General features: G+C 43.9%; 1 protein-coding gene across 7 annotated transcripts in view; it reads right to left on the bottom strand.

Annotated features, from left to right (window-relative positions):
* The window catches only part of LOC139051281 (uncharacterized), a 211,713-nt gene that overhangs the window by 92,244 nt on the left and 106,700 nt on the right, over positions 1-12,769 (bottom strand). For all 7 annotated transcript variants that reach the window (XM_070528283.1, XM_070528286.1, XM_070528284.1 and 4 more), the window contains 3 exons: positions 11,511-11,738; positions 6,203-6,341; positions 43-203 (listed from right to left, as the gene is read on the bottom strand). In XM_070528283.1, the coding sequence (XP_070384384.1) occupies positions 43-203; positions 6,203-6,341; positions 11,511-11,738 (528 nt within the window). The remainder of the gene's footprint in view (positions 1-42; positions 204-6,202; positions 6,342-11,510; positions 11,739-12,769) is intronic.

Genomic DNA, 12,769 nt, shown 5'->3' with positions numbered 1-12,769 from the left:
GAAGATGTGGTACATTTTTATGAGAAAGTGCCTCGCACTCACAGCTCCTTCTGGTGCACCCTGATGTCCCACAAGAAAGGAAGCAGCACATGGCACTCTTCCAGCACCTGGAGTGCCATGGTGGCGCTGTGCTCCTCTGCAAGGCAGAATGCCATGCACAGGCACTCCAGAAACTTCTCACAGGCGCGAGGCTGCTGGCAGTGCTGTTGGGCAACAGTGCGACTCTTGTTAAAAAGGAAGGCCAGAACAGGGAAAAAGCCCAAGAATCGTGACCTCGAAGCAAAAGCTCTGCATGCATATAAGGCCAAGTCAGCTGTGGCAGGTGCAGTTGCAGGAGGTCAGCATTCACTGCAGTCAAACCCACTTACAGCAATATTCACGTGTCAAAAAAAAACCCACTTGTATAAGTGATAATTGTTATAACCGGCCTGCACGAAAAATAGCAGAGGGGACAAACATTCAAACATTTTACTTGGACCGAAAGAAGTACAGTCAGACCTACTTATAGCATTACTGGTTTTGACAATACTCACATGTAAAAATCAGCAGCTGCTGCTCTACAAAATTTTATGTATGCTCTATGGTAAAATAAGCCACTTCCTACATTGTTCCCAAGCTGCATTATTGGCTATAACAATTAAATCTGGCTACTGGGTGCCTGGGCCTAAAAGAAAAGGAAAATGAAATCCACTAGCAGTAAAACTGATTGTTTAAATAAATAGATAGAAAAATAAAGGAAAAGCACGGGAAGCAAAATTGCTGCCAACTGCATTAATTCTATATAGCGTAGTCTGCTGACACTTGAATAGCGGGCAGCTGTGCAGGGGGAGGGAGTAAAAGGACAGGGAGAAAGAATAGAGTAAAGGAGAACTATCTATATATTTACAATACAGCAACTAGATAAGAAATATCCATAGTGGAGTGACTTCCTCAAGAGAGTTTGTCACTCGGCACCGCACACCGGTACTGTAAGGTCACGGAGAGCAGCCAGGTGGCGAGGTCTGACTGCTCGAGGAAGTCACACAGTGTTTTGTGAGCTGCCTCCCGCAAAGGGGGACCATGCGGCCATAATAGCGCCTTGGTGCCGTTGGCAGGTAGCCCGTGCGCCCAGTAACAGCTTAGGAGTTCCTCCTGCAGTGCTTTGAAAGCACTGCACCACCATCTCCCGTCCCCCTTCCGATGTTGACGAGAGGGTGGAACCGAGATGGAAGGGGGAGCTCACCATGCTAGCGATGCGATGTGATGAAGGCGTGCCGTGCAGGATGTGCAGCACAGAGGCGGGTGTGCCGAAGTGACTGGCATTTCCCCCGCCCCTTTTTCTTTTTTTTCTCGTTTTTTCGTTTCAGAGATTCTGCAGACTTTTCCTTTGCAGTGCACACACCCAGTAGCCATATTTAATTGTTATGCCCATAATGAAGCACGGGAGCATTGTAGTAAGAGGTATATTTTATCATTGAACACGTACAAAATTTGACAGTACATCAGCTGCTGATTGTTATATCCGATATATTGTTAAAACCGGGATCATTAAAAGTTATTTGACAGTCATGCATTTATGCTAGGGCAACAGCTTAGTCTTTTATTGCAAGCACAAGAATGCTGCTTTTATTGTGACTAACATGAATGGCCACTCCTACAACATGCTCATGTAAGAGCAAATGTGTTTCAGTAGGTAGATTCTGAACTGGACAACAGCCTATTTTACTTATCAAAAGTAACCTGAGGAAGCAGTGTGCCACCCTAAGGTCAACTAACCAAACATAAGTGTTTACTGCTGAAACTGCAGCATTTATTGTTGCACTAAAAGAATGAACAGAATGAAACAGAAAAAGCAACGATAAAAAAACTAACGAATGTTACTCTTCAGAGAGAGACTGTTTCAACAGCCATTTTGGGTACCCATAGCTCCTGCTCCTAATTGCATGATAAATCCCATGTCGCAAACATGCAAAATGAAATTCAGAGCCTGGCTCCAGCTAAATGGCACATGAATTGAACACACAAAACCTTCATAAATTTTCTATACAGTATTATTACACAGCAATGCAAGACAAAAAAATTCCCGCTGCAGGTGGAATAAAATGCTATTCCATCATTTTTTCTTCGTTAATTTTGATGTGAAATGTTTTTAAAATCGCTCAGAGGGCATCGCTTGCTATAACCGCATTTGGGAGCCCACAGCAAAGCTATAAATGAGGCATGCAGTGCTGGGTGACATGGGTTAGGCCTTATTTGAAGTCAGAGAAGCGCAGAGCAAAATTATATTTGAAGGAAGACTCAGGAACATGGATCAAAATAAGTCGGCAGCTTTAGTGCACAAGTATCTGTACCTGAAAACCATGGACACAGAATGGAGGAAGAGGTTAGGAAAGTTGGCAACTAGTACAGGGTAATCAAAACTGTAAATGGACAACCAGGAGTCATCAGAGAGAAAGTGAGAGAAACAGACAGTGAATTGCCTGCAAAGCATGGAAACAAAACAGACCACAGAGGTTTACAAGAATGAGAAGAAAGAAATTAGAAATGAAAACCTGTACTATGACAAGAAGGGAAGTGCCTTGCTATTTGAGGCTCGAGCTGGTTGCCTAAGGACAAAAACATACCCGGAGCAAATATTCGCATCAAGATGAGGCATGTGTATGCTGCAGCAAAAATCAGATCACTCGGCACATCCTAATGGAACGAAAAGGTATTCACCCAGTTGAGACCCGCAGGTAGTATACACCTTCCAGAAGCGCTTGGGTTTAACATGGACGACGGCATCAACCAGTCAACTGTCGAGATAAGCAAGAGACGTTTAGAGTATCGGTGGAAAAAAGCAGGGAAGAGATTGATACGACCAGATCCGTTACAGGCATAGGCAGCGGCACAAGGTAGATAGAGAAGTCTTTAGGAAGAAAAAGAAGATTAAGGAGATTCATACAAAAATGCTAGAATGAAAAGCATGTATAGCATACCTCAGGAACTAAAGCAGGCTAGGTGACTATTTCTCACCACCCCATTTCAAAGGGGATGCCAATAAATAATCATCATCATCATTGTTACAAAAATCTGTTATAGTATAATCGCTTATATTTTCGCAACTGTACAGCCCACACGCGTTACTTTGAAAAAAGCCATTATTTGATCGCGTGCACAGATTGCACTGTTGTTGCGCCATGCATGATCCAATCAGAGCTAAATTCAGCCTCTCGCTCACCATTCAAAGAGGTACAGCTCGGCAGCATGTCTGTCAATTCGAGCGTAAGTGGTCACATATGAAAGAGCTCACTGGAGAATAATAAGTATAATCCATCAAACCCAAAACAGTGCTCATCAAGAGTTATAAGGCCGACAAAAGTGAAATTTTTTGCTGAAATTTCCTGCGTGCTCAGCGATGGCAGCCCTATGTTCGACACACAGGGTCCAAAAATGGCGTGAAGAGAATTGGACAAAGTGATAGAAGTCAAATCGTGCCAACCGTCTTTAACTGTAGCAGGCCCACTATGAACACAGAGCGAGCACAATTGCAAGATCAACACATAGGACCCCCACTAAATGAATAAGTTAAGCAGGTAAACTTTCTAATAAGTGAATAAATGTCATGTGCTTTACTTTGATATTGTTTTGTAGAGGAAAGAAGACATTACTTAATCATACATGTGTCGTGTACAGAGATGGCGCTGTTATGCCACGCATGATAAGCCCTGTTCAGGGGGCTTAAAACATGACACAAAGCTCAATTTACCCCTGCGTGTGGTGTTCCGAGAGGCTTCGCTGGGGAGTATGTTTGGGGAGTATGTTTGCCCATTCAAGCAGGAATAGTCACATTTGAGAGAGCTCACTGTGGCATAATAGGCATAATTATTCAAACTCAGACTGGTGCTCATCAGGAGTTATAAGGCCTACAAGTGTGCAACTTGTTGCAGGCATTTAAGCTTCCTTGGCTTTGACGTCCGTGTGTCCGACATGAAGGGTCCAGAAATGGCGTGAAGAGACTCGTGCAACAAGACAGAGGGATGCCCAACCTTTCTGATCATGACAGAACATGTCCGTCCCCATACGAAACACAAGCACAGGAGATTGAGGCAAGCACAGGATTCCCAAAGATCTATGAGGGCGGTGAGCTGGAGCAGCGCAGGGCAGCTTCGGTTGCCATCACTAGGGGGCTCATTTCTGTACCCTAGTGCCCAAACACCCTCTGCAAAATAAGCGGGCCCACAACAAATAGTGAACGATAATGACTGTGAAATTAGATCGTAAGACCCCCACTAGCTATAACATAAGTTAAGCATGTAAGCTTTCCAATGCATGAATAAATGTAAATTGGGTACCTGGCTTAGTCATTTCTGTTCCCTAGTGCCCACACACCCTCTGCAGCATGCACAAGACCTCTTGCGTACCAGCTGCGGCTGTGTCCCTGATACAGCCTACCCATATTTTTTTCTTTCTCAAAGCTACTATTAGCACAGACAAGTACTTTCAGACATTTCATTGCATCAGCGTGTCATCTGGCTTCTTCCATGTGGAACTTAAAGGGAAAGTGAGCATAAGTAAGCGGCTTCAACCATCTGCCTTTCTCTGTGGTGCCAATGATTTGCAAACTGTTGTGCATCTTGTGGGTACTTACATTACAGAGCTGCAGTACATGCATGGAATGGCACCTTAAATGTGCTTTAAACCTTTAATGACGGCACATATAAATACCTGAAGAAAATTTTTTTTATTCCTATCCTAAATGAGCAAAACACAGAGACTAAGCATATTCAATGAAAAGAAGAAATATTTTGCAGAAAATTTTTAAGCAATAGGGGAGACACATCAGGCAGAAAACTGGAACTGGGTTTCACCCCATAAGCAACCTATGGTTTTGTTTGGAATTTGTACAGACAACACTTGTCATATGTGAACCACACATGTGCATTTCATTTGCTTTACATCTCATGCGCAACACCACTGCAGCTAGACATCTTGCATCAGTAAAAAGAATAAATAAATTATGGGGTTTTATGTGCCAAAACCACGATCTGATTATGAGGCATGCCGCAGCGGGAGACTCCAAAATAATTTTGACCATCTGGGGTTCTTTAACATGCATATAAATGTAAGTACGCCGGTGTTTTTGCATTTTGCCCCCATCTTGCATCAGTCTGTTCCCTCTGACTGCACTCTCAAAAGAAAGCGAGTAACATGCTGACCTTCTTCCTCGTACTATGTTTCTGCTCTAAACCAACAAATGATGCTCGCTGCCTGTCATTCGGTGTTGGCAAAAGACATTTGGCCAAAACTTTGTACTCAATCTGAAAACTCAGCAAGAAAAGAAAAATGTTTATGGTATGTTGCCTGTAGGCAACATTCATCTATAAAGGGTTAAAGGTTTTGCCCTCCAAATACTAGTTTATAACTCAAGCCAGTTGAAAAAAAGTAATGAAAGTAAACAGAGTGTTTAGGTGCTAAAACATGATTTCTGGCAAGCACTAACTGACCCAAGATCCTTATGCTTTCAACTCCTTACTATCAGAAACTGGGCATGCCTTACGACTAGACGACTTCCTCCGAGCATATGAAGGCACGTCGGTATCAATCTAACCTGCCATTTTATTTTACCTAATTTCTTCAAACGATATGCTGCACTTTGGCCTGAATAGCATACCATATTACATCACTTTTGCTGCCTTAAAAATGTCCAAGGGTTTCTGGTTACTACAAGTACGCCCACACTACATTATTTACCTTGCACTTTCAACCTTTTCCAGTTATTTTCTACATAGTCCCACTTTCTATGTTACTTGTCCGAGTAAAAATCATGCTTGCATGGTTTAATGTTTTCTTGTTTTCGATTATTTTATTCTGTTACTTTCAAGATGGCCACTTTGTTGAGCCCATACTTTCTTGTCTGCACCTGTGTAATATTGTTACGGTGCATTTGGACAGGACCGTGCATGCAAGAGGAAGACAAAGAGGAAGTGGTAGGCTGTCTCCTGGAGCTGTGACCTTCGTACCAGTCTGCGCAATTACCACACACTTTCCCCCATGTAAATAGTTCTAAATACATTTGTGCATCAATCTTCCTCTTTGCGACAATATATTTCTTCGTTTTGTCAATTACTGCCTTGTCTTCACTTCAGCAATGAGGCCAACATTATTGTGGTGCATGATAACATCCTCACATTAACAAGCCTCTCAGAGTCAAATATTACAGCTAACGTGCATGAAAACTGACCTGACAGTGAGGCAGGAAAACAGCAACGAGTTGCCCTACAACAAAACACACCAGCCAGTTCAGTCGGTCCTCAGGCGCCAACTCCAACCCGTAGGAATCTTCATTAGCCACAGGATCTTGGCACATGTACCTGTGCACCCTGCACATTCACACTCTTGCTGCATTCAAATCTGCTTAGCAATACAGATTTAAAACATGCCTTAGGAAGAAAAGAACTAAACCCAGTGAGGCACAAGCTACACAAAATTATGCACAAAATAAAGACAGTTCCAGACACTGAATTTATTTGTGCTAAGAAGCATAAACCAAATATGAAAAGTGTTTATTCAGACACCACAGATTGGCAGGGCTAAAAATTGGATGACCATAAAGCCAAAAATTTCACCAAAGATCACGATACTCCATAATGCGAAATTTGAGTGCAGCTCTATACATGTTTTCATTTCGCGGTATATTGGCTGGCACAGACAATCTGCCTCATGCAACACGCTCCAAATGGAGCGAAGTGTGGCGCGTCTGACTCACTAATTGCGAGACTGAAAAAGGCAGTGTGAGGGTGACACGTGGGTGTGATTCACAGCAGCTACTGCAGACAGACCTCCACTCATGCAGCACCCTGTGTCCATACAGACGGCGTGCACTACTCTGGTGCCATATCGTAGCCATCATTTCAGCACAGCTCGTCTTGCACAGCACTATGCTTTTCTTCTTATGCATTCGTTCCACGAACCATGAGAGCGGCCCTTTGCAGTGGGAAGTCATGCCACCAGTGCCGGAGGTAACACCACCCAAGGGAGTGTCACATCAGGCCTTCCTTGTAGCTGCTCGGCATCACCCCTTGGGGCAGCAATGATCCCTGTGACACACGCTGGTACTGTGGACTGATCTCAGCAGCTGACGCCGCAGACAAGCGCAGCCCTCCCCACCTCAAGGGACCCTGTCCCTCCCCCCCCCCCCCCCCCCCTCAGAAGCGCAGATGAGATCGCCCACGTGGCTGCAGATGCCGTGGCCGCCAGCAACTCTGCACATCTGCAGGCAGCCTCCCCTCCACTCCTTCTCCGCTTTACACTGTGTGGTTCTGCTACACCCTTTTCCGGCGCTTTCCTCTTCCTCTCTTCACTATGGCCTTTCTTTCATCTACCGCTGTGCTCTGCATTCGCTTTCATTCTTCACTTGTTCACTCAATTACACCAACATCACCGACGCTCACCACAGGAAGAAGCTATTAAGAGCTGAACTCTAAAGTGCAACACCTAAGGATGTGCATCAATTATCTATGCCGCATAAGTGTGTGATGGGCCATATTTCTTTTCCTCTTTTTGTTTTTTGCAAGATGGTTATTAATGTTTTGGCACCTATTCAAACAAACAATTCTTTTTATCACCATCATCAGCCTATGTTTATGTCCACTGCGGGACGAAGGCCTCCCCCAATGATGTCCAATAACCCCTGCTTCAACTTATTCCAAGTTGTGCCTGCGTATTTCCTGATTCACCCAATTCTCTTCTGTCCTCGACTGTGCCTCCCCTCCCTTGGCACTCATCCGGTGATTAATAGACTACTGGTTATCTGCCCTACGTATTAAGCTAGATTTTTTAGAGCGCAGCTCTTTGGCGTCCGTTCCTGGGTTTCGCGTCGTCGTCGGCGTTGTCGTCGGCCTCGTAACCAGCTCCACCCCCCTTTCATCCCCCCAGCGCTAGCAGCGACCGACTGATACCGCTGGATGCCGCTGAGGCCGCTAGAGAGTCAAGATAACGTGACTGCATAGAACACCGTCGCCGCCATGCAGAAAGAGGAGGAAAGGGTCCCCCCCCCCTGTTCTTGTGTGGCGGATAGGGTGCTCTTCAGTTGCCGACGCGCCGGTTATTTCACGTAGGCCCCGGCACGTCGACGAATACGTGACCACCTTCCCACGGCTAGACCTGGTTCTTAGCGCTGCGGAAGCGAGGGTATCATATTGTTTGTGTCGGCATCGGCGGCGTTGTCCCTGAAACCAACTCCGCAGCTGGGGTTGACTCACTATCGGCGTCAGCGGCATCAGTCAGTCGCTGCTATCTCTTCCCTCCTCCCTTTATCGTGTTGTCCGCTTGCTGCGCGCGCTTCTGCCCCCATCGTTTGCCGCTGGGTGTACACGCCGCCCCCCTCCCCCCTCTGTACTTTGCTTTGCTGAAACCTGGATGGATCCCGAAGAGCCTCTCCAAATCATAGATTTCCTATACTGCTGTGATGCTCGCAGAGACCACAACAGAGCGGCGGGAGTCGCTATCTACTTGCACACAGGTCTCTCTGCAATACCAGTCGAAATGTTTGGCACGTCACATGAAGTTGGCGAACTGTGCCCCGCAAAGTTGCCCAACGGCTTGCTGGTAGTAGCTGCCTACTTCGCCCCTACCGCACTCACGAAAGACATCGTGCACTTCCTGCAACTCGCATTAACCGTCCATCGATCCACACCGATGTTAGTAGTGGGGGACTTTAATGTTGACATAAAGACAAACAGCAATTTCCTAACACTTATGCGGGAGAACATCCCGTTCCTCTCGCTCGTAACGCGTCCCACGGCTGTGACAACCTCGCGAGGCACTTGTATAGATCTCGTCTTTGAGAATCAAGCATTGGTGTACCAAGTCGAACATATATCAGTCTATTTCTCCGACCACAAAGCTTCCTTCATGACTGTCAAGAACTGTTAGTGGAGTCTTTGTTAAAGGAATACGTGTGAAAAATAAAAAAAAAATTCTGTGTTAGCGCATACATGTGTTGCTCGATTTCTTTGCCTCAATCTATCGAAAAGGTAAAACAGCTTATTTGCTGCGCTCAAATTTCGCATTAGGAAGTAACGTAATCGTCGGTAATTTTTTCCTCTTAAAGTCAACTAGAATATCAGCTACCCTCATTTGCTCTGTTAATCCTCACTGCTCTCTTCTTGTCTCTAAATGTTATGCCTAAAATTCTTTTTCCATCACTCATTGCATGGTCTTCAACTTTTTCTCAAGCCTGTTAACCTCCAAGTTTGTGCCCCATATGTTAACACTGGTAGAACACAATGATTGTACTATCACACTCAGTATCAGCTACAATGCAAATGCGCGTAGCAAAGTGAGCCTGTATTGTAACTTGTACTGAGCATGATAGTACACTTTCTTTCTTTTCAGGGATTGCAGTAAGTTGCCAGTCATGATTTGTTAACGCCTGCCATATGAGCTCTAACCCATTTTTATTCTGTGAATTTCCTTCTCAATATCTGGGTCCCTGTGAGAAATCTAGCTACCCAGATATGATTTATTTACCTATCTAGATTTAGGTCAATTACACATTTTCTTTAGGTCCTTCACAAATTTACAATTTATGCCATCTAGAGATGGTGCACCTACCATCTGGCATGACAGACAGAACAGTGATACTGCCACTGATGTCACCACACATACTTCTAAGTAGAAAAAATGTCACAGCTGTTCATTTTGCTTTACCCTGCAGAACCTTGATCATGTTATTAGTATTTGACCACATTCGAACTGTCATATGCCAACAATACTGTGAATTTATGTCAATTAAGTTTTCTTTCAACGAATTTAAATGTCAGTCCTTTCATTTGCCCACTGGCAAAGCCAACTGTGTTTAACTACACTACAAATATGGCCTCATCTGAAAGGACAACTTCCATATTTATAACACAGGTCATCATGCATCATAAAAATAAAGGATGGATGTAGTGGCTCTCATAATGTGTTCCCCCAGTAAATGTTCCACAAACTGTTTAAGATAAATAGGGTGAGTACCAATGTATCTACATTCCCTCATTTTTGCACACCAGTAAATGTTTCAAGTGTACATCTTCCCACTGAGCAGAGACAGGTCTTGCAATGACAGTCATGGACCCAATGTAAAACAATGGGATCGTCAAAGGGCAACTACCATAGACATCAACTACATCATGTTCATGCCAACTTATTTGGCCTGTATTTTCATGCATAAGGTAATGAAGAGATTTGGGTAATGTGCCAGCCATTCTCTCTGACCCCTTTCCAGCAGCTGCAGTGACAAATAACTCCAGTTTAGCAGGCGGATCACTAATCTATAGAGCAGAAGAAACTGACAACTCTACACAAAAATACCACATTCTATCTGTCTAGTTCTCTTTGTCTCTTCCATACTGTACATCAAATGGCAAGTCATTACTGGGATTAGCATTCTTAGGATACGTCATGCACTTTCCGGTAGCTATCATTGGCGTCTCTAACCGTTTTCCAGTAAACTTGGGTCACTGGGTACTCCATGGTTTAATGGGTAGAGCATTGGGCTACTGTGCTGATGAAACTGGGTTCAGAACGAACTGACTTGGGTCATGTGCTGCTCCTCAATGAACCTCTTTGATGCCAACTTGGGTCACTGGGTATTTGCCACTTAATATGTACCACTTTTCGATGACAAAAAAAAAAAATCCTTTAATATATCTAAAGAGTTGGGTGGAATCAAGCCTGAATTGTATTATATCTTCGTCAGAACCAAGCACCGCTCAGGGACATAATTGCTTTTAAAGTCCTGGATGTACATTTCAACTTGCAGCCTTCGAAAGGCCGCAGTTAGGTGCCTTTTGTCATCCGTGATGACACAGTGGTCCAGCTCGAATCGGTCAGATTTTTCATAAAAGTCGACAGCAATAATGCCCTTAATAACTTCTACGTAGTTCCACATGCATCTGACTTCATCCAGCATGAATATGTTACACAATCGTAATCAAGGTTAATTTTTCAGATGATTAGGAGCAAGGCACCCAATTGCGTACCAAGGGACTGAGGAGGACATTCAGACTATCATCTCTGAATATATATTCACACATGCACCATCAGCAAAAGTTTGCAGTGATGCCGCCAGATGGCACAGTGTGTCTAGAAGAAAGCACAAATGAGGACCCTGGCAGCGTACATGCCTCATACATGACGCATATCAGCATCAGCAATACGGTGTGTCGCTGCATTGCTTCGATGCTAACCGCACTAACGCTGACATTTATTATGAGATCAGTTCTGCCGGAACCATTTTGGTTACAGCACTGCACAACACCGCCCATGGCCTGAGAGACTGGGCCTTGTGGAAATGAATGTGACACTGCAGTGTCAAGTCACTCTAGTTCCACAATGATGCATCACCAACATGCTCATATCCACACAATGCCATTAGCTCAAACAGTAAAACAATCTATACCTTAAAGAGTTGCTACAACTGGGAGGCAAATCCATAGAGATAAGGGATGAATAAGATTAGCTGTTTGATAAGGTAATGCCAATGATAGTGTCAAGACGCATACTCGGCCCATCGAAGCAAAAGATGCAGGCCGGCACAGAGGACCCTGCCTTCCATTAAATCCTGCTCCTGGCTCCTAGAAAGTGGCACTGAAGGGCCAGCAGCAGCAGCGACTGCTTCACCAGAACAGCTTCCACATGATGAGGCCAATGCGGTAGACAAAGAGTCCATGCAGACCTTAACATGCTGTCTCAGCAGAGCCAAGGGCACAGGAGTGGGAAGAATAAATCCACTGCAGTAGGAAGGAGAAAGATCATGTGATTCAGTGGAATCCTTGTGCAAGTTCTACTAAATCTTAAAGGCCAAAACACACTTTGAAGATGCAGGTACTGTTTTGAAGCAATGCAAGCACATCAAATTTAAATCTGCATTTTAATTTCAACCTCAACAACGAGTATTTGAACTGTATACCTTCTTCAGCTAAAAAACACGGATTGGATGGGCCATTCCTATCACAATCAGAGGTGTTCAAACAGGCTATCAGTCCCAGCAATGCATGAAAACCTTTTATGGCTTGAGATACAGAACCATGGACATCTTTTTCATATGTATTATTTATAGAACTTCTGCAATTAAGTGTGACACTGCAATGTGAAGTCACTCTAGTTTACAACATGAGTTATGCCATTAAAAGCTCTAGAACTCCTTCACTTGCTTGTAAGCAGTAAGAAGTGCAGAAATAACTGGATTATTTATAACTGAATTAGCCTCAAATGCTACTGCCCATTAAGCCAATCACTGTATATGATCAAAGGATTGTCTATGCGAGGATGAAATGAATTAGTTGTCTTCACTTGTTTCAATTGTGCAATAAGCTTAGCAGCGTTTATCGCAAGCCATACACATAAAAAATTATGAGACTGTGGTATACTAAATACATAGGGTTCTACAGTAGTATCACCAAATTTAACGTCAGAATATGCGTAGCATAAGTGACTAAATTATATGTGCACAGAAAGTAAACCTATCTTTGCTATGCCACACAAAGTTTCCTTGGTATGTAAAACACAATCATGAATTTCTAAAGGCTCACTTTGAGGTTGTTCAGGAGATTACGTATTGTAATGCACTTGAATAGTGTTGCCATGCAAGTAACAGCAGTTTCGCTCCAGTGTTTATTGTGCAGCACAAGCCTGTTTTGAAGCTTGTTTATACTTTTGAAGATTTTATTGGTGGCTGCTCATGCTGTTGCATGCATTTCAAAATTGGCTAAATTTGTTTCTGCGCATGGATTGCGTAAATATAAACACTTAACCAGCAAAT

Source organism: Dermacentor albipictus, unplaced genomic scaffold (genome assembly GCF_038994185.2).
Source record: "Dermacentor albipictus isolate Rhodes 1998 colony unplaced genomic scaffold, USDA_Dalb.pri_finalv2 scaffold_11, whole genome shotgun sequence".
In the NCBI taxonomy this organism is placed as follows: domain Eukaryota; kingdom Metazoa; phylum Arthropoda; class Arachnida; order Ixodida; family Ixodidae; genus Dermacentor; species Dermacentor albipictus.
This window is presented reverse-complemented; position numbering and strand designations above follow the sequence as displayed.